At 37.3% G+C, this 23,311-nt stretch overlaps 1 protein-coding gene across 4 annotated transcripts in view; it reads left to right on the top strand.

The window, feature by feature from the left end:
- gabrg2 (gamma-aminobutyric acid type A receptor subunit gamma2) overlaps window positions 1–23,311 on the top strand; it is a 61,076-nt gene that overhangs the window by 15,336 nt on the left and 22,429 nt on the right. For all 4 annotated transcript variants that reach the window (XM_024265373.2, XM_024265363.2, XM_024265382.2 and 1 more), the window contains exons 3-6: window positions 2,846–2,913; window positions 6,906–7,126; window positions 9,767–9,849; window positions 12,790–12,927. In XM_024265373.2, the coding sequence (XP_024121141.1) occupies window positions 2,846–2,913; window positions 6,906–7,126; window positions 9,767–9,849; window positions 12,790–12,927 (510 nt within the window). The remainder of the gene's footprint in view (window positions 1–2,845; window positions 2,914–6,905; window positions 7,127–9,766; window positions 9,850–12,789; window positions 12,928–23,311) is intronic.

Below are 23,311 nucleotides of genomic sequence, written 5' to 3'. Positions count from 1 at the left end.
CTTTAACATGAAAAGACAAGTAAATACCTAAAAATAGACAATAAGAATGGAATGAAATGTATTTCATAAAGACAAATCTTTTTTCTCGCTAACACAAATGGCATACTGAGCTGGGTGAACTGGTGAGTTGTTGTGACTTTAACTCAAGGTTACGATGATGACATCTTCTTCAAAACCAAAAACTACTAGTGATAGTTCATTAAAGCTACTGACCAGCAACAAAACAATCATTTTGTCCTTCTCCATTCCTGTCATTTTCAACATGACTGGACATCATGGTGCCTTCAACTTTGAACACCCTTTGCTCAAATCTCCCCACACATACCCCCACCTGTGTTGGGTAATTAAAAGTCATTTTACAGTAAACAAAAACGACACCAGCCATACTTATTGACTTTACAGTTTCGTGAACCTCCTCTATGTTTATCTGAGTGGTAGGAGAGCTTTTTATTTCTTTACTCTAGTGCTGACTCCGTACTAGTGCTAGGAATCACTGGGTACCTCATGATACGATACGATACACGATACATGGCTCATCGATATCGATGCTATCACGATACTGCAATAATTAGTAAAAATCGCCTCTAATAACTCACAATACATAGATGATCACTTATTTTTTAGGAAAATGTATCCCTATTTATTTTCTAGCTTTAACACAATCAAAATAAACAACTTGTGTCTAATTTTGTGCTACAAATTGTAGACGCAAGATTGTTAAAATCAGTAATACTATGTCTTTGACAAGCATTAACGCAAATGGAATTGGAATTATCTGTAAAATTCTGGGTTAACAAAAGTAAACATAGACAGCAGTTTCACTACTAAATGCAAAATTGTTGTAAACAACAGAACAAAAAATTCAACAATTCAAGTAGCTGCCAGAAACAATGATGCCCGCAACAGCCTTGAAACGAAGGAACGTCTCACCAAAAAATTATGAATTTAACAAATTTGCCATTTTACAGACTCTTCAAACAAAATAAAAACCCATTGAAAAACAATGGACTAAATATCGCGATACGTTGCAGTATCGATATTTTGGCAAACCCTACTACTGACCAGTAAACAAACCAATTATTTTGTCCTTAAAATTCTTTTCCTCCTCGATTCCCGTCATTTTCAACATGAGCTTTTGACATATTTTGCTCAAATCTCCCCACAGATACCCCATCTGTGTTGGGTAATTAAAAGTAATTTTCCAGTAAACAAAGAGGACTTTGACCTAGATGACCTCTGACTTTTATTAAGGTTAGAATAAAATGTAGCCACACAAGCCATACTTTTTGACTTCACAGTTTCGCGAAACTCCTCCATGTCTATCTGAGTGGTGGGATAACGTTTTATTTCTTTACTCTAGTGATGACCCCATTTATAATGTCTTTCGGATTAACTTTTTTGGTAACTTATCCGTTTTAAAGTTCTGATCCAAATGTCTTTTCATGTCCCATCATAAAAGTTGACATTTTTAATAGAATTCCTTTAGAAGTGTGATGGTCCACTGGATCACCACACTAAGAATAGCTTGGTTATTTTTATTTTTCTCAACTCTTGTGATAATTTTAATCTTAAACAAAAAAGTCCTTATGAAAAACTTTTCAAAACTCCTGTCACTTTCTTGGTTTGTGACGATTGTTTTGTCCAACATTTGGTCGCTGGGCTTTGGGCACTCCATGTACCTATTACATCTATTGCAATCTCTTGCATCATTTTCCTAATTATAGTTTACTTTTAATCCACAGTCTCTCCACTCTCGTTTTGAGGTCATCTCTAAAAAGCATGTGCTCTCTTTTGACCAGACCCAACACTAACCTGCCTCAATGCTGACAGTACCCATCTTTGAGTTGGTACTAGTGCCACAGCACTTTAGAGAAACAATACAAACCTTGATGAACCCATGCTGATTTATTATTATTTTTCTCTCGAATTCATATTTTATTCTAGGTGACAATTATGGGTTGCATTTATTCATTTATGACAATAAAATCATCAAACTTGGTCTTTCATTGTTTTCCCTAAAAAGCTCCATGTAACAAATGTTTGACTTTCCTTCCATAAACATGGTTTTCAAACTAATTATGCAGTCGTCCTATTTTATCTTCTCTGACTCTTTTCACTTTTTTCTCAAGCATTTCAGCTCAGAGGCACTAAGACTAAGACGCTTCCAAACACTTGAATGTAGGTCTGTAACGAGTATCCAAGTGCTCAGATACTCATGATCAGCTCCTAAAAATTCAAGTACGGGTATGCGAGACATCAAGATTGCCAATTTGCGATCTTTATAAATATATTGGAGTGTAGTAAAATTACAATTAGGGAACAAATCTGTTTTTTGCTCTGAAATGCAGAATTACAATGGATTTCAAGTTTATAAAATACAAAATAAGCTGAATGTGCAGCGCTACTGTGAGAGGAAGTACACCGATCTTCAAAATAAATTGGAACTTCCCATTTTCAAAGTAAAACTAGTGAGTTTTTTTTTTTTAGTTGAAAAATATGAGACTGGAGTTCCATTTCCTGACATAAGTTCTGAAAAAACAAATTTGCTTCAACAATTGAGTTAATACAGATATATGCAGATTTATGCCTCATTTTTTGGTCACTTATTCAGCTCATTTTAATGTTTTTTGGTTACTTTCTGTAATCAGTTGGGTTACTTGTATTGCCTGCCCTTCTCACTTAGTTCAGCAGGAACTGATTGTGAATTTTATGTCAAAAGTTTCCAAATTATGTATTTTCAGTCCCCTTATTCTATTTATGACTCATATTTTGCACCAAAATCAACCTTTTATTATTATGTTTGTCTTTAAAAATGTTCTTTTTTCTTTCCTTTGCTTCTTTCTAGTCAAGCCCACAGTGATCCACACAGACATGTTTGTCAACAGCATCGGCCCAGTAAATGCAATCAATATGGTAAGTTATCCTAAAATATCCCAATAATGTGTCATCATCGTTATTAGAAATCTGTTGCTTTTTCTGTAAACAGAGGCTGGTTAAGATGCAATCACATTAAGCTTCATGCAGGGAAGATTTTAAAACAGCTTGTCCTTGCTTTAAAGTTTTTTTTTTCTCCAATGAGTAATCAGCAATGCAAAAAAGGTATGATCAATCAGAACAACCTAGTCATGAATCTCGTACTTAGGCTGAAACCATTGGTTTGTGGTATCATCAATCAGCTGGCTTCAGTTTATTTGCGTTACATTTGTAACAATTATTATTTTGGTAGAAAAAATGAATTGTGGCGTATTTATATTGGACTCGGTTGCCCTGTATTCAAAAGAAAACATCAGATACTTCTTTCCAGGAACAAAATTATGGGTAAAGTTTAAGCAAACACTAAGATTTCTTTTCTGCTTTTGTTGTGTTTCTATTGTTGCTGATAGCCAGCCTCTATTATAATTTCACACAGCAGTCATGCCGACATGGCCGTTGTTCCACTTCACTTAACCTTAACTAAAACACCCACTCTCAATAATTCAGTCAGAAGCATTGATGGGATCGCTCGGAAAATGTGTGCTTAGCTCACATTAGGGAGTCGGCGCAAACGCGTGGCTGCTTGTGTGTGACGAGGGCATTCTGCTGACATGAAAGGTTGACTGATGGCTTCATATTTGTATGTAATGTGTTTGGCTGTGCGAGCGCATTCACGCTATGACATGACAAATGTGGCGAGGTTGGTGGAATTCCTGAGAAGCAGAGAGTAGACGGCTGGTGCGGGGGTGGAGAACTACAGTAGGCATGAACGCAATTTAGATTTCTTAATTATGAATTACGACGCCATGAGAAATGGCCAACTCGCAACTTCTGACAGTGGGAGAGGGGGACAAGGACAAGGCTTGCTAATGTAGACAAAGTGTTTCAAGAACAATTAGATTTCTGTATTGATGTTGTATTGATAGTCAGTGTCAGCTTTTATGTATTAAGGATAAAGGCAAAAAAAGACATGTCTATACTGCTGAAAAGGTCTCATATAAACCCTTTAACACCTTAAAGCTCCTCTTCATCTCTGGGTTTTACTATGACCCTTCGAGAATTAAAAAGATGGTAAGTTTTGCTACAGAAAAGGAAAGTCAGTAAAAGTCTTAATGTCGTCTTGCATACAAATCTACCTTTTCTCTTTCTGTACATCCTTACGAACCTTATATCAATTTCCACTGAGTGGTCCGGACCCAACTAGTACGATATTTTTAGCGTTTCCATTATAAAATGGACCCATTAAGGTGCATTCACACCAAACTCAATTTGCACAACAAATTTGCATGCCCCGCCTCTCTTTTGTCATTCGAAAAATTTGCTGCTCATTGCCTGTCAAAAATGTGTTACTTCGCTTGATGCAGTTGCCGCATGTGGGAGAAGCTACCGGCAAATGTTTTTAGGATGATCGCTATAAGGAACATTGTCTCTGGATTTCTCACTTTGAATGTATGGAAGACACAGATGATGTTGAGAAATAAACAAGGTTTATTTAGTGTGAAGAGTTCTACAAAACATCACGTCTCCATGTTTGGGTTTATATGATTATTATTAAAAGCTTTTCCCGATACAGCGTTCAGTGTCCATATGACAGCTACTTCTGCGGTGTTTCTGTGTTTCTGTGGCTGAGCTTAAAGGCTCACTGTCTCGTATGAACCCAAGGGGGAAAACAAAAAATTAGGAGACCATTTTTTTTTTGTTTCAATGAGGTCTGAACCAGCAGCCTCTGAACCGCACACCGGCTCTCTGTCTGCCAGCATATCGAGTGAATGAGCTCCGCCACGGAAGCGGAAACTGGCAACCTGTCCAGAGTGTATCCCGTCTTCAGTAGCCCGATGAGCTCTGCAACACTGTGACTCCAGCGGGTTAATGAAAAAGATAAAACACTCGCTTGAATTAATATTCTACCCGCTGATCGAGTCACTGAAAACGTCACGCACCCAAAGCTGAGTTCCTGATTGGTAGATGCGACCTGTGAAACTTCAGATATTCAAATTTTGGCTACGCCACCCGATTCGTGCCTTGTAACTCAAATCAAGCTTCTGCCAGAACTTCGCGCCCGTCCCTCAAATTGCGTGGTGGGACTTCAGATTGCCTCATGTCGCGTCCGTACCCTTGACTTAACATAGAAACTGGCCGTCTGTACCGTGTGAATCACGTTCAGTGTGAATGCACCTTGAGGCCGGACCAATTTGTACCATTTTTGGTCCCCGTTAGTTGTAGATCCATAGAAAAATGGTTTGGGCCAGTTAGGGCGCCAGAATTAACTGGTTGGTCCTGTACCACTCCTCCCGTACCAGACTGCTCAGTGGAAATGAGACTTTAAATTCTTTGCATTCAGTATTCCTCCCTTATTCGTGAAAACTGAAAGCTGCTGTAGTTGCACAGTTATGTTACATAGCTATGTCATTGGTCCACACACCGCATGCGCCTTGATGGTCCAACACTCAATGGAAACACATACTTGAATTGCCTACACCATTCTAAATTGGCCACGAGTGGACCGGTCCGGTCTGGACCACTCAGTGGAAACGAGGCATTAGAGTTTAACTGACTCAAATCACAACATAAAGACCAAATATATCTCTTTGTTTCACTGTCTGTCTTTGCTCTTGATCTGAAGCCAAATCTCACAATTTGTTCCCTAACAGTCCAGTTCCTACCTCACTCCATTACACTTGAGGCAACTGTCCAGGCAGTACACGTAAATTTGCCTCACATCTGGCCAGATGTTTAAACAAATAATCATCATGACGTTGCGCAGGGAGCTGGCAAGAAATCGCCTAGTTGTTGGCCTGTGATCAAGAAAGGTAACAGGTTGATGATTCATTGAGCAATTATTGACCCGTGGTTAATTTTAAAATTAGGGGGGAAAAAAAACTTAGTGTATTTCTAGGTGGTCTGCCAGCTGAGGACTGGCTTGGTGCAGAACTGCACAGCTTACAGAATCCAACAAAGTCATCTGTGCTCGTAGAGGTCTGGCTATAGACAGACGAGTTGGCAGACAAAATGATAGGACAATGTGGCAAGAAACTATTGGAATGTGCAGAGATATATGAAGTTTGATCTTCTTGTTGCTGCTTATGGTTTTTCTACTCATCACATAAGGCAAAGCTTTTTCTCCTGTTTTGTCACTACAACATTCAGAAAGAACAATATATGTATTACTTTGTGCAGGAATATCCATTGCCATGGAATCAAATTGAAAGGAAGTAGTACACAATGGTTGAAAGCAGCCATGAAAGCTTGTGATTGCTCCCTTGGTTATGGTCATACCACACTAAATATACTGTCTGATCTCAGGGGGCTAAACAGGATTGGACCTGGTTAATAGTACCTTAATGGAAGATCAACGGGGTGTTGGGGGGTAATAACAAGGCAGGTTGATGATTGATTGTTCAGTCATCAACTTCTGGTCTTTTTTGGTCCTAGGTCGAGGTATTATAGGAACTGTCCGTGTGTCTAACTAAGCATTTATGAGGACTGGTTTAGGGCAAAAGCTTTTGACCAAGTGCTGCCAAAGCAGCAGGTTTATAAGGCTTTGGAATGCTGGAGCTTAAAAACGAAAAAGGACAATAAATGCATGCCTGAATATTTAGTTTTTGACTTCAGGCCATCAAGAGGTTTTTCTTTCCAACTTTGCTCACAACAAAAAACCTTTTTTGTTTTTGGAAAAAATACAGACATACATTGTTTGCAGTTGTTTTAATAAAAAATTCTCTTTAAAGGTATGATTTTATGATTTTCTTGACTGTGATTGTTTTAGAAAATGTCAACGTCAATGGTGTTTATTTTCCCCCAAGTTGCTATGGTGTCAAATTTGACATATTTTCTTTGCAAGCAAACACTTTTATGTGCCATAGAATATATTGCAGGCAAAAAAAGTCAAACTTGACAGCTCAAGTAAAATGTGTGTGCTCCTTTGTTCTCAGGAATATACCATCGACATCTTTTTTGCCCAGACCTGGTATGACAGGAGGTTAAAGTTCAACAGCACCATGAAAGTTCTGCGCCTCAACAGCAACATGGTGGGGAAGATCTGGATCCCAGACACGTTCTTTCGCAATTCAAAGAAGGCTGACGCCCACTGGATCACCACACCCAACCGCATGTTGAGGATCTGGAACGATGGAAGAATTCTTTACACACTCAGGTGAGAGATGTGGCTTTCTTTGTTAGCTCTAGGATTGGGGAGGGACCATTGAAGTCCTGTGACCCATTTGAGTAATTCACACTTACAAATGTTTAAATGCATAAATGTGGGTGTACAGAGCTGAATAAATAATGTTTAGAACATAAAACAATAAACAGATTAATACTAGGGCTGCGCAATATGAGGAAATTTGCGATGTGGGATTTTGATGATCAATATTGCGATGATGATATCTTATCTTGCGGGACTTGACGATTTAGCCAAAAAACTCATACACCATTTCCATTTGACTGCAACTGTTGTATTTAAATAAAAGTTAGCATAAATTATACAAAAAAAAATATCCACGTCTACGTAGCAGGTGGGCATCTAACATAAAAGGGCTCCATCTGATTGATCAAATACATGAAGGACACTATTTAATTTGTTAAATACTTCAATCTGCCATGATATTTATTTTACACACTAAAACTAAATTCTTGAAACTTTAAAAATGTAACTTTTTGACATAAATGTAAATAAAAACAGGCAGGAATATTATTCCAGAATGAATCAACTTAAATCTTAAATAACTTTCTATACTTTACTCTTCATAAAAATATATTTTGTCAAAATTATACAAGTTAAAAATAAAATAAACTTGATAAAATTGAAAGAAAAATACACTCAAATTTCTTTACTTTTACATCACTTTATATGAAAGATTACTTATAAATATCCCAAAAGAGTTTGATCTCCATTAAAATGATCCAAATATGAACATGATGCCAAACAAAATAAACAAAGCCTGGAAATAAAAATAAAATATGTGCTTTTTGGCAAAAAAAAAAAAAAAAGAAAAATCAAATCATTCTGTTTTCTTTGCTGTGTATTTTGTTGTCTTGCTGTTTTACTCTGTTTTGCTCTTTTATCAGGTTGTGTGATGCAAAAAGCTGTGTTTTAAAATGAAAGCCAGAAGTCATTCTTAATGATCTCTCAACCTCTAAAATTGTATGGAGCTCAACTGGGGCCAATATTATTTGTAACCCAAATAAACCAAATTGAAAAACAAATTGGTGTGTGGCCAAAAAAAAATTAAAATGCATTAGCCATTAGGCCACAGGAGACAACTGAAGCTTGTCAAAAGTTTTAGCCATTTAATTTAAGCATAAGGACGTTTTTGATGCCTGTCTGCAACACGATAAGATGGCGCTTGAACGGCCTCGAACAGCGTTTCAGACACTCAGTTTGAACGCGATAGAATGTTTTACACCCGTCTTGGGACAACTTCAGACGATAATAATACAGATAAAACAGCCATTTTCTGACCGTAATTATCCAAAAGTCAGTGAATGGTATGGGACTGAAGTTACCACCTTCATTAAATTTTAGTCTTTCGTGTTAGCCCTGCCCCAATGGTGGCAAAAGTTTTGAAACTGAAATTTTCAGATTCAAAAGTGGAAAAAAAAAAGAGTTGAAAGTGAAAACAAATATTTCAAACTGAAAAAATAAAAGGTTTGTAATTGAAATTTTGAGTTTTGAAAACTAAAAAGCAGAACACTTGAAGCTGAAAATAATTAAGTTTACTTTAGAATAAAACAAAAAGTTTTGGACATTTTACATTTTTTTTGTCGAAACAGATTTTTTTTTTATTTGTTTTATATGGGTTTCAGATAATATTGACCCTGTTTTAGCTCCATACAATCGCAGCGTTGCTTCAATATGTCAGCAAGATGACATCAGACCGTTAATAACAATATTATAAAATAAACTGGGGAACCAGATATAATTACCCCAGGCCTTGACTTTGACACATTTGGTTTACAGTGACCATTTATCGCAGTTTACGCAGTTTTTTGCGATACGTGTATTCCACAAGCTGATATGACGATAAATTTGCAATTTATTGTGCATGCCTAATTAATACATAAACAAAAAACATTAAAGAATGTTTATCTATATGACATCTGTTGCCATTTTTCATACGGTTTGCATTCTCCATAGCTCTGGCCTTAAACTTATAATCCGAGTTGACGAATTATTGAAATAGTTTGTAAAAATGTTAATATGTGGAACCATATACACTGGAGAAAGCAATCTCATTTTTCTGACAGAAAAAAAGTAACATTTGTCAAGGAGTCCAAGATTAAAGACAGAGAAAAAAGTGTTTATTGTCATATTTGTATTCCGTCATGAATACTGTGGACATTTGCTCTGACACCACGATTCATCAGGAATGATAATAGGAGAGAAAATGCGATCTTCTGGACTCAATCGAGCTGTGATGAATGCTCTCGTGGGCAGAATGCCATCCTTCTACCTCATTAATTTGTGGAGGAACTCCGAACTTAAGCACTGGTTAATTAGGATGGCTGCTATGACTCTGAGCACATTGATACATGACAATAGTGAGTGCGCGGATGGGTGAAGTCATTTAAGGTCATCTTCTCATTAAGAAGAAGTTTAATGACGTGGATTCCAGACTTTTTCGTGAGTGGGAGAAAAAATAGACAAGTGTGGTTCTGTGAAATTTTAATTTTTGGTTGTTCTTTATTGTCATTAGTAAAAAGTACATTATGTAAAGTTTTAATCCTTTTTTTTACAAGACATTTATGTGTATTTTTCTGAATGTAATTGGTTGCAAACTCTGTTTTTCTGCAGGCTGACCATCGATGCAGAGTGCCAGCTAAAACTGAACAACTTCCCAATGGATGAGCACTCCTGCCCCCTGGAGTTTTCAAGCTGTACGTTTGCCCATGTGCTTGCAGTTTCCAGTTTTATCCATTATTTCGTTTAGATGGTTTGTTACTTCCACGCAACAATGCAGTTTTTGGAAAAAACAGTAAATTAAGTCAGTAATGTAGGTTATTTAGAAGTGAAGGTTTCTGTAAAAAGTATGTGTGTTATTTACATTGTGTGATGGCATACATTAAATTGAATTAATAATGAGAGCATTTAGAATTTCCTCATTGTAATGTCAGTCAAATGTGCAAATAAGTGCATTTTCCACTCTTCTTATTCAACGCTGTTGGGAAAAAAAGCCTTGTAATGGGTGACATGAGTGAAAAAAGGATTTCAAAGGCATGTAAAGACTGTGTAGCACGAGAATCTTGTGGTACTGAAGCATCTATAGATCTTCATAGTGGCAAATGAAAGGCTCTCCAGGGAAAATGCTTCCTGAATAGCTACGAAGCAGAAGAAAAAAGAAAAAAAAAGAAGCAGAGGGGGGTTAGCGAGCCTAAAAGTGGAACAGAAGCCTTCATTTAAATTTGATGAGATTCCCGGAAGTTTTCAGGACTTTCGAAAATATCTTGATATACAGTACATGAGCTTGGGACTAAGAAGTTGCAGGCGGAACGTCTGCAGCAATCTGTCACGTGGCAAACTCGTCCTGCACGTGCAACAAAGAATCAAACTATAAGGGCTGCAGCTTCTTTTTGCAGGAATTTTTGGCTGTAAGCAGTCCAAATTAGAGCACTAATTTTTTTGGACAAAATTTAAGCTTCCTTTAACTGCAAACCCGTTAAAGGTAAAGTCTTGTTTTTGAACTTGAGGGCCATTCTGGCTCAAGTTTCGCTGAAGGCGTCTAAACTGGTTACATCTCCCGACGGCAGGGGATGTGAGGAAACAGACTGCCTTCCTGGATGACTGTAATGCAGTGAAGTGGGAAGAACCTTCCATCTCATTCTACTCCCTCTACATTAGTGGATGTCTGAAAGCACTTGAGAGGAAGGGGAAAAAAAAAAAAAGTAATTGAGGGTTTGCACTTAAGAAAAGCTCATGTGCATTAGACTCTTCCTGCTTGTAGCTGGATGGAGACGGAGCTAAGATGAAATGTGGACGAAGTCAAGTTATTGTTGGTAGATAAATAATAAAGAGCTTACACATTCCCTGCCTTCCCAAACCAGAAGAACATTTAAAAATCATTTAGTAATAGAAAAGTGTAGATCATGAAAAATCATGAATCTAAGTATCCAGTTAAGTAAGACAACTATTTTTATCCTTAATTAATAAGTTCAAAGAAAAGTTTTTTGAAAACATTTAATTAGTTGGATTTTTTTTTCTTTATTTTACAGTTTGAAGTCCCCCTCCAATCGTCTTTCGATCTATTTTAAAAGTGTTACCAGTGGTATTTAACCCTTTAACACCTGAGGCGTCGGCGGTGACGCTTAAACACAAAATCCTTAACAGACTGTAAGATTTTAACTATTAACACGATCAACGTCATTCCAGCAGTTTGTGAAGGAGAAAAGCGGCTTGTGCCGCGCCGCTGTGCTTGTTGTGCCGCCGCGCTTATTGCACCGCTTTTCTACTTCAGAATCTGCTGGAATCACATTGATCGTGTTAATAGTTGAAAAGTTACAGTAAATCAAAGAACATAAACATTGGAGGTGCTAAAGGGTTAAATTATGAATAAGCTGTTTTTACACTGTAAAAAGTGAAACATTTTATCAAGTAACAGAGTTTTTAAAAGTTTTTATCAAATAAAATTTTAGTTGAGTAGACCATCAATCCAAAATTTTTATTTGCTGAAAAAAATTCAATGTAACAATTAATTGATCCAATGTTTCACCTTTTTCAGTGTAGGTAAAATCAAAAACTTGTGCCTTTTTCTTGGACATGGTTTCCACAAAGCAGCAGTAGTTTAAACAGAAATCTACCTTTTTAATTGTGGGCAGGACTGAGTTACGCTAGGTTCACAGTGGACGCGGAAGCAGCGCGGAGCGGAGTCAGCGTGCCATCCGCTCTGTTCTGCAATTCACACCAGATGTGCATTTTTCCACGGCGGTCTACAGGCGCTTCTGCTAAAACTTTTTTTGTTATCCATCATGGACAAGTTAATAACCTAAAAATATCACCCCATGTTACTGCTAAGAAGAAACAAGTAGTTAATCGGCCTACTCTTCTTTAATTCATCTCTTTTTTGTGTGTGTGTGTGGGTGTGTTGTGATTGTATGTTTATTTTTATCTGTCTGGATACAAAAACACACCGCAATTGACAAATGCGATCATATTATTATGAAAAATTGGTTATATTTTGAAAAAAACCAACAGATTTTCTCATGTATCTTGATGTAACTTCCTGCCAGAATTGACGCGGATCGCACAAAATAGACGAGTAGGTGAAGCGATCCGCTGCATGGTCCGATCCTTCGTTATGCGATGCTTCTGCATCCAGTGTGAACCAGGCGTAAGCCTGCCCTCATTTCCCATCATCCCTTTGCTTACACTGTCTTCCGCTAGCTTACAGCTCACACCCCCAACCAAACATTTCCAGTCCAACAAAAATAGCGAGCAGTATTGGAGTTATCCAATGCAAGCTGAGATGAGGGAAAACAAAGACATTCACGGATCTATTCGTCTGCAAGTGGATGCACAGGAATAGGGTGCAGCAGGGACCACAGTTTGTAGCATCAACAGGTCACTTCTAAAAATTTTTTTCAGACTGCATTTTTTCATCTGCTTCTGACTCACAATGATTTGAGTAAAGGAATCATTGAAAAAACAATTTTAAGCCTAAATATCTTTATATATGTCTTCCACCACAAGAAAAATGCCACAAAACATGTTCAAAACACAAAGATTATATGTGTTTACATAATTACTTACTCTTTAGTCTAGCAATTTTTGTAAGTAAATGTTTTTTGATTCCTCTGCTAATACTTTTTAATTTCCTTTGCCAGATGGATACCCCAGGGAGGAGATCGTTTACCGGTGGAAAAGGAGCTCCGTGGAGGTTGGAGATATTCGTTCCTGGAGGCTTTACCAGTTCTCCTTCGTGGGCCTGAGAAACACTTCTGAGGTAGTCAGAACCGTCTCAGGTAAGGCAGAAATCTGTTTTTCAAACCCAATATTTGAATCTTTCCACGCCACTTTGACGTTGGACAGGTGCGGTTTCTCTATCCGTAGGGCTTCAACAGTCTTCTGTCTGTCAAAGCATCCACATAGAGACAGATGCATTTGCTGTGGTCCATGAGCATGTACAGATCTTTGATGTGATGACACTGAATGTGGAGCTTAATCCTGGGTTCTCAACAAAACAGACATAACAAAACAGGATTATTCTCTCCTTCCAAATCGCCACACCTCATCTAAATCTATATCTAGTCACTGCTGAACGGCAGACTAATCTGGTTTCTACATGTTGCTATGGGTTACAGAAGATTGAGAAACACGGACACGAACGCTTTAGTTGCTTATCCAATTTTAGCTCCCACCGCCTTATCTTTCTCGCCTACTTTCCATTCTAGAGTCCACTGTCCTTATTACATACTCTTCAAAAATGGAATTTGTTGGGAGCAGGGCTTATTTAATATATACGCTGAGAGGGAAAATGTGCGTCATTGGAGTGTGTATTTATGGGCCGTTGGCTGGATTCCATTTGGAGACGGAGCGAGAATGAGCGTGTTTGTGAGAGGGAAGAGCAGTTTCCTTACCTGTTTCTCAAGATTGAGTTGGCTGGCTTGTGGCTCTTTGTTGATGCTGCTCGGAAATGTATGCAGCATTTCTCAGAGACATCTGTGCAGTATTTATGCACAGTGAGTGAGTGTAACAAAACACTGCAGCGGCCCTTCGTCTGCTGAACAAGAGGTTACGATTGCTTGGGAGACACTCAAGTATTTCCACTCTTAGCATAAAAGTCAGTGATCTCTACATCATTAGATGGTTTGTGAGTCTTCAGTCATCAGGTTGTAAACTAAAATTCATACTGAAGAATTGACTGAATATTCTTGATTGGCAGCAGTTTAAAAAAAGGATACATGAGTTGAATTTATCTAAAAATTACATACAATTGTACTATTTTTATACATTCAAAACAAGATGTGAGAAAATGTCAAAAGTGAAGAAAGCTTACCTTTTATTTTTTTGTTTCTCTTTTAAGTAAAAAGAAATAATCAAGTAACAACATGAAAAATAAAGCTGTGTAAGGCTCGTGGAGACTGAGCACAGGGTCCTCAGACTCTCTCCTTTGATCTGGCTTGTTAGTTCCACCAGCCGCCATCTGCTGCTCTTTCACAGCAGAGAACCTTGACTGCAGCTCTGAGACCTCGTTCCTCATTCTGCAGTCAGTTTGGGAACTGACCTCCTTCAAGATTTTTCGACACAACATCTGTCTTGGATAGCAGTCAGTCAGGGCATTATGAATATCACGCCATCTCACATACTCATCAAGCAACAGCCAGCGCTCTTGGACACGCAGGGGCATTTTTTATGCAGTGTCATTGTCAGCTTCGTACTTGACAGTAGCCCTTGACAGGCTAAATATGATGAATTATATGTTTTTTTTTTAAATTAAAACAATGTTTTCTGGTTTAATGTGTTTGTAGTGTAACTACAACTTTTGTTTCAGCGCTCCTGTGACTATTTATTTTGAGGATTTTATCATCATCTTAAGGTGTGATAAGACGATACTGCTCCTCTGTTATATTTTCTGCATACTAAAGATTAAAAGTAAAGTGCACCATCTATGAATTCAAAATAATGTCACATAGGCCTAAGGTGCACCAAACTACAATGCTACATACACATAGTGCATGTGTTATGGGTAACAGGTATTCTTGAACACATACTAGCACGTGTTGGAAGAAGCTTGCCTTGAAATGTCGAAGTGGTGCAAATCTCACTAATCTTGCTCCAAGCTTTTTCTGTCACAGCTCTATTCTGATATATGACAGACTTTGTGTCATATAATTCCGGCCAGGCACAAACTGCAATCATTAATTTCTCCTTCATGATTATTTGTCAAACGGTTGGCACTTATATGTATTGAAAAGGACGCTATCTATTTGTCACTACCATATCTGAGTTACTGATTGGTCAAAGTATAACTGGTTTAGTGACTGTGTAGTTTGTATGTAAAGCCTGAAGACAAACTTAAAAACTTGTGCACGATTCGTTAATGCGAGAGTTTTTAACGTGGAAGCCCAAAGCATGCATGTTTGCATAAACTTTTTAGCAGAAGTAGTCACTTGAATGCGTGTTGTTGAGGTAGATGGGAATCTAGCATATGACACTTAAAGCAAAACAAGTCAGAGATAAGATGGACTATATTAAAGGGCCAATGCCATGCTTTTCTTAAGCCTTTCAGAGTAAACTATTTCCATATATATATAATCATATATTGCCTTTGGCACACTAAAGAACAAATTATTTATAAAATATGAGTTATTTTCGTGAACTCTTTTCATACCCGGAAGTAAGACGACTCAATCTCGGAGGCACCGCCTCTTGATCTGTGTGGGTGTCGCCCATTTCATGACATTGGCAAACCCACAAAAACAAAGATGGATGTACATACTGTGTATCTGCCTTAAGTATGTCGCACAAACAGAATGGTGATGGCTAACAGGTATATTTTCCGGTGAAATTCAGTCAAGAAACACAGACAACACCAGCAGATGAACATTTCAGGATTTATTGAAATGATGAGAACATTGGATTATGTTCTAATAAGCACTGACTGTGAATGTCTTTGCTCAATACTCCATGTTCAACCAAATTCTTCTACAATTCATCACTCACTTTTTCCACCAGGAAATCTGTTTGCTCCTTTTCTCCAGCTGTCCGGCTAATATTACCAATCTGCTTGTGTTGTTAGAGAGAATAGTGATAAACCTTTCATCAAAAATGTTGACAAGTCCCTTATTTTAACCAATCAAAATTTAACTGGAAGTCCTGCCCCATCAAACCACACCCCTAACCCGCCCCATTGATATTAATTTGATATTTTTGATGGTTTATCCCTATACTCTCCACCATTACTGGATACTTTTAGGATCCACGCAACATGCCAAAAAGATTCCTGATCAGACGGTCCTTGGACGTATGCCCCCGCATGGAGTTTAAAAGCTAAATTGAATGAGCATTTCTTGGCCATTGCTGCCCTGAATGACAACACAAACACCACAGAAAGCCAGCTTCTGCACGACTGGACAATTGTTCTTTTAAACGGCTTCGTGTCACTCTTGTAAGTGTGTAATACAGTATTCTGACACGTAGTGTGACTGAGGCGTTACTGCAGGGGGACATTTGGTGCTTGTTGTTAGTCATTAGCAGTGTTTATTTTCCTTCTTCTCTTCATTTCAAGTTTAGTACAGAATTTCTTTTACTAAAATAAAATAGATGAAGAAAATCCCTGAACTGTCAATGGAGCTGTTCTTTGAGAAAGAAGCTAGAAGCAAAAAATGCCACCTGCATTTTTAATGTGGAGATAACTTTTCTTTTGAAAATATTTTGTTTCTTTTCTTCCTTAATGTCCAAAGGCTTAATGTCCTATCATGACATTTTACTGTAGGCCTGTACCCTTTGAAATTCTGCATTTTTCAACCCACACCTTTACGAGCGTGCACACATTTGCAAGTACAGCCCAATACATCAATTCAAAGAAAAAGAAAAGTGCCTCTGACAAAGCAGGATGCTCAAAAGGACTAAAGTGAGCGGTGTGGGAACATGAGATGCAACATCAAAGAGAACCTTGATGCCACTGGGTTAAGCTGCATGTTTCACTCTCACCTGTCTGCCAGACTGAAGTTTAGGGATGATCAGAAAGATCACAAAGATAGAGAGGGATCAAAGTGAATACCAAAGTAAGAGGAATAAAAAACAACACTCCGACACCATGACCAGCATAAACCAGTGTCCTACAGCATTAAAACACTCCTACATTACAACAAAAACTAGTTTTTACTATTTAAAACTATATTTTTTTCATTGGCTATGTCCAAATTTCCTCACTACACAATGTATTACATAAGGTGTTTTTATAGGTGTGTCTGAATCTACCATTTAAAAATCCAGTAGCATGTACATTTCCCAAAAATCTCTGCAAAAACTGCACACAATTGGTGAATGAAGACCTCAATAAATCTGGTTTCTCATTTGAAAAATGTATGTCAATTTTTGTTCCATAAATCATCCAAGTTTAACCATATTTCATCATCATTCTCTCAGACTTTTTAGATATTTCATCATCATTCTCTTTTTAGATGTTTACTTGAGCAAATGGGTGACATTTAATTTTCATTATAAGAATGGTTAGCATGTGTCAGAATTGCATTAATATCTAGGACGCTACACACATGTTTATAAATGTGTAAAACACCTGTATGAAAAAAAAATATATATATATATATACAGTATACTGTATAGTAATCCCCCCTTATTTTCGGGGGTTAGAGACCGGGGCCATCCGCGAATACACTGAATCAGTGAATACAGAGAACCCTCGTACCCGTCTCACTCCCATCCCAGTGGACAAAGAATGTCAGTTACCGATCCACAGATTATGCTTTGTAAAACATTAATTAAAGAACATTGGAATATTGCTCAACATAATAATAAATACATAATAAACACCTGCTGCTCATGCTTAAGAATTATCCTCCGCAATTATCTTTGTCTGCAAATCAGGATATTTTTTGGCTGCTTCTGAGTCAGCTGATGCCATTTCTCCATGCAGGGGCATGGAGGCTCTGCTGTGTGGAGATACACCCCAGCAGCGCAGAACCTTCTTCGGACGAAAACGTTTCATACAAGTGGTTTGATTTCTCTGAGTTTATGCAACAAAGCGGAATAATCCAGGGAGTGAAAAAAAAAAAAAAATCTGCATATGTGTGAAACAGCGAATACAGAAAAATGAGTGAGTGGGGAAATACTGTATAGGCTATGCCGAAACTCACACCCTAATCCCTGATTACTAAAAACTATATAGTCCGAGACTAACTAGTGCCCTAGATTTTAAAGCCAATTTGGACCCCATGATCACTACATTTTATTTTTTGTTTTTTTTTACTGGGGATATGACATTCTATTACGAAGTGAAAACCTAAGCAATACAAGCATTTTATGATATTTTTTATGAATCCATTGTGTTCTGATGATGAAAACATAGATGGGTTATTAAATGGAGTGGTCCATGTTCCCAATCTAGTTAGCATTAATGGTAACTGGTTTTTCGCTGAGAGTAGGGCACTCAATTTTGGAATTGTAGATTCGGACAGCTCTTCAAAATGGCAAATGCATCTATATGTATATATAGAGAGAGAGAAAGAGAGAGAGAGTAGTGAAATAATTTGGGCAAAGCAATAGTCCTTTAGAGGTTAGGGAGTAGTGAGAGAATTTAAACATGAATTTACTCCTTATAATGTTAGCCACAGCATTTGCATTCTAGCTATCCTACATCATTCAAATGAATGTATAAACAACTATTGCAAATGGCTAAAAAATGTGGAGTTAAAAAAAATAGCCAAAGAAAAAGTAAAATGTTTCATCCGGCAAGTGTTTGTAACAAATAGGCATATAAATTACCTGAAAACTGCTATGATGCTACATCTTCCACATTAGTGGGATAAATATATGTAGAAATGTCCCTTAATTGAGCAAGTTGCTTTCCTTTGTAAGCCCAAAGGACAACCCCTGTTTAGGGTGCATTTATCAGTTTGTTCAACAGTAAATAAGGCCTGAATAGGTGGAATAGCACTACTTCTGAAAGCAAATGTACCTATAGAGCATCTTTGTGGGTGTTAAGCGAATGTCTGCATCTCTGCCTTCATGCACATTCAAGCATTCTTACTCTGCTGGACATTAGCCTCATTTAATCGGATATAAAGTATTCTTGGGAAGGAAATTCAAAAAGTCACGACATGCAGCTTTTGTTGTCCCCGAGCAGCTGCCTGTTTGGTTCAGTTTGAGAGGAGAAGGCCCAGGGTCACATGAGTGGCATTCTCCCGATTATGCAGCTTCCGTGTCTCTTCGTGATTCTTAGATAGGAGACATTTCATCTGGAAGGAAGCATTTATGCTCAGAAAAAGATGCAGTAAAAAGAAAAAAAAAATGCTGGCTTATGTAACTACTTTGTATATTTATGTAAATGACATGCATGCGACCATGATAACTGTGAGATGTTCAAGGATCCTACTAAAAAGTGGTGACGAAGGGCGTTATTATTTTTATCTTTAGGCACATATTGCAGTAGTAAATAGGGACAGAAAATAAAATATAACACTAAAAAGTGAAATCCAAATAAGAAAATATTTTCGCACAGTCTTCAGATAATTTTGTTGTTAGTTTTAAAGGCAAAATATTTTTGCATCTCCATAAATACAAAATAAAGTGGAATTTTTTTGTGCGTTTATAATGGTTATAATCAAGAAATACAAAGCAAACTAATTGGAAAGTCTTATCAAATTCCTTGAAATAGATGATGCAGCAGAGACAGTTGTGTTTTGTTCTCGGTTGCCTGGTTTAATCAAGAAAAGACGGAGGAAGACAAAAAGCAATAAAACCAAAATGCCAATGGATTTTTATTATGACTGAGACGCCGAATCCCTGATCAAATAAGTTCTTTGAGCTACAGCTTTTTGTGTGGAATATTTTTTTCTTTTCAGTGGAAAAATTGTGTTAATCCTCAGAATTATTCAAGAACATAAATTAAACCAGATGCCAGAAGAATGGCAGCATGTATAATAATGATGATGCAATTGGGTATTCAAGCGCTTCTTCTTGCTGCATATTGCATTTGCTGTCATTAAGATATCATTCAAAAAAATTCAATTTAAAGTTAACAAATAGTAAGAAACACATAGTATTAATTTTACAATACAAGTCAACTTTAGCCTAAATCTATTTTGTTGTATCAATAGTAGTTTTCTGAAATATTGAGCAAAATATGCCCTATAGGAAATGAATGAGAAATCGTTCAAATCCTTCAAAAACGTTGTGCATTTTCAAACTTGTGAACCCCAACATATACTTTCAGCTTGTCACCATTCAAACTCTAAAATGTTCAGCAACTACTGGATTTTTTTATGGTAATTTAAAAACTAACTTTTAATTTAGCAACATGCTAGCTGTTTTGGGCTAATTTAGACATTTTCCAGTTGTTAAGCTAATTTGGAGTTAGGCTAAAATTGTTGCATTATGCTAGCTTTTTTGTCAGAATTAGACTATCTTTTACAATATTTTAGGAAAATATGGAGTTCAACTCATATTTTAGCATTATGGTAGCTGTTTTGTGAAAATTATGATTTTAAAAGTTCTTTAGGCAAATTTGGAGTTTGGAGCTTGGTTAATGTTTTAGCATTATGCTAGCTGTTTTGTCAAAATTAAACTTTCTTCGAATTCTTTGGGGAAAATTTTGCATTTAAGGCTATCAGTTTCACCATTTTCAGCTAGCTCTGGCATCTTACAGCATTCACACTTGCATTGTTGCATGTAATGCTATATCCAGTTTTTTATGTACTTGTCTTTGGTTACCTTGTTTTAAATGCTTTGGTGTTTTTTTGTTTTATTTTAATCTATAGAATTAATATTTTGGGTCCTTATAATTGTTTAGCTTTTAATTTTATCCTGAGATCACAATTTTGTTCCATTTTTTTCTTTTTTCAGATTAACCAAAAGAAACGGTTAGTTATGGCATTTTTGCTACCTTATGTTATTCAATGGTCCTTGTTTAAACTGCATAAAAATGCAAACTTTTTCCTAAAGGAACGTTGATATCATCGTATGGAATTAAAAATAATTAACCCAGATGATCAGATTCTGCACATTTAGATCTCGTGGGGTCTCACAGGTTTAGCACTCCTTAAACAACAAACAATTAGCATTGATGTAACCCTGCTACTATTATGAGTTTCTCAATCTAATTTTGTCCACCCTTTTACCCTATGATTACTGTCTCTCTGGGTTCTCTTGTGCTCCTGGGTGATGGTTGTGATGGGCAGGAGTGGGAGGAAAATACTCTGCCTCAATCACAATACCTCTTTGCAGCGTTAAATGCTACTTGACACTTTTCCTCGTTCCCCCTTTTCTTGTCGACTGAAACCCTAATCCGCCCGGTGCACTAACAGAATTCACGTGCAAAGGTGTCTGTTGTGAATGCAGCGTCCTGGATTTATCTTTTTTTTCCTGCCTGGCTTGGGTGTTTGTGTCCTACTTTTTGCTCCCAACCCCCTCACTTTCTCTTTTTTTGCTCTTCTGCTTTTTCCAGTTGACAGTCTAATAAGCCAGTAATTAACACAAGACAACAGGGAACAGGAATTGGCTTAGGAGAGGAGATTGGATTGGGAAAGTAAGGGAATTGTTTTCCTCCCCATCGACCACTGCCTGCATAAAATAAGGCAAGAAAATGCCTGTGGGACTCACATCGAAAGAAAGTTATTATTTTCTGGTTTGTTAGATTGTTAGCCTGTAGTATTCTGTAATGCTATTTATTTCATGGTGGAAAGACCATGAAATAAATATGTTGGAATCTGGATTGGGGACAACATATAAAGGCTGTGATGTAGAAAAAGTTTGGGGCTGTTCACTGAAACCATAGCCCTCAAACTTAATGTGTATCCATCCGCCTAATTTATTTCTACAAACCGTTAAATCATTTTGTCAAGGGCATGGAAAGGAAGGACTCTGGAGGCCAGCTTGGAGATAACTAGTTCTCTTGTCTTGACTAGTTCTTCCTGTTGGGACCTCATCTCACCAGGAATGAGATGTCTAAGCCACCTTACCTTAAGTAGAGGAGCAGTGGCTCCACTTACTGTATTTTCCGGAGTTAAGCTAGGGCTGTGACTTATACTCTGGAGCAACTTATTTGTGTTTTTTTTTTTTTTTAAACATAAATAGTCTCAAATATTTGTCATTTTCCCAGCAAAAAATTGGTTGTCCTGTAGCAATTGTTACCTCTGCATTTGAGTATAAGTATTTGCTACTGACAGTAACAGTAGAAGTGTCAAACATGGAAGAGAATCTGTTTTTTCTCCTTTTAAACTTTGATATTTTTCTTGTACACAACAAAAGAGTAGTATTGTTGTTTTTATTTAATTTTTTCGTTACACTGGGCTTGGTGGATTTGTTCTGAACCGTCAGACTTTTCTTCAAAAAGTGCGACTTATACTCCAGAGCGACTTATATATGGTTTTCTTCTTCTTCTTGGTTAGACATGTTTTGCTCTCTCGACTTATACTCTTATACTCTAGAAAATAGTTTCTTCCTCATGCCCATCAACCTGAAGGAAAATCTCACCACATTATGAAGAAAACTCATTTCATTTTTATTTCTTTGTTCACTGCTGCCAGGTAAAGGCTGCACTGTGCAATGATAAGCCTTTCACCTTTAGCTATGGTCATACCGCCCTCGAAATGTGTTTAAGAGACCTCTTTTGACGAAAAGTCTGTGTAAATGCACGTTTCGGTCCTCCAAATGGAAATCGCGTTGCTCCGCAAGTTTCTAAGACCGTTTTCAGAAAACGCAACATTTAAAGTCAAACCCGGTTGAACTTTGACCAATCAGGGACTCAGATTTGATAATGACATATTCATGCACAGAAGTGCCATTTGTTGAAAAATGTATCATGTAGGAGGAATTAATATTCGTGGTTTGTGCCTGGCCAGAATTATATAACACGCCAAGAGTGAGATTCATGAGATTCCCACCGCTTCGACATTTCACTCCAAGCCTCTTCCAACTGTAGGTGGCGGACATGCGCTAGTAAACAGTAGCAAAAGTAAAAGAAGAATAATCCTCTCCCTCCTTGATTCATATTCCAGGTGGCAGTGGTGGAACCACCAGTCAAAGAGAAAGAGAAATATCTGTGGAAAATTTTGGTGGAATTTTACATTTTGGACCAAAACTGATCATCTCAATTATGCAAATATCGGCCAATACAGACACTGGCACCAATATTTCGCCTATCCCTAATAGGCTCCACGAACCTCCAAAGGGATTTAGCAGGTTTTGAAGATGGATGGATGTTTCCCGGTGAAGACAGGGGGTGAGGGATGGATAGTAGGTTAACTTTGCTTTCTCAGGTCTCTTTTCATTACAACTGCAGTACTAAACTTTGATAACTGCAGCTGCTCCATCATCCGTTACCCCTGTCCTTCTTAATTTTAGTCATTTTTTTCACCGTTTTGTGGCTCTCCAGGTATTTTAATTAGCAAGAAAAAAAAAAAGTCCTGTATCCCATTTCTTACATTGTAAATGTTTTAATGTTTATGTTTTTTTTTATTATTATTATTTTTCCCAGACTTTCTGTTTTGGTTGTATGGAACTATGACACATGTAAATAACTTTTTTCATGTTTTCATGAAAACTGCCTTTACAAATAAATGAGCTGATTGATAGAAAGTAGTCTTAACAATGACAACCAAGCTCTGTCTAAGCACAGAAGGCCAATTATCCCAAACTGCAAAGCAGCAACTCTGGACTTTGAGG

This window comes from Oryzias melastigma, linkage group LG14, assembly GCF_002922805.2.
Source record: "Oryzias melastigma strain HK-1 linkage group LG14, ASM292280v2, whole genome shotgun sequence".
Taxonomy (NCBI): Eukaryota; Metazoa; Chordata; class Actinopteri; order Beloniformes; family Adrianichthyidae; genus Oryzias; species Oryzias melastigma.
This window is presented reverse-complemented; position numbering and strand designations above follow the sequence as displayed.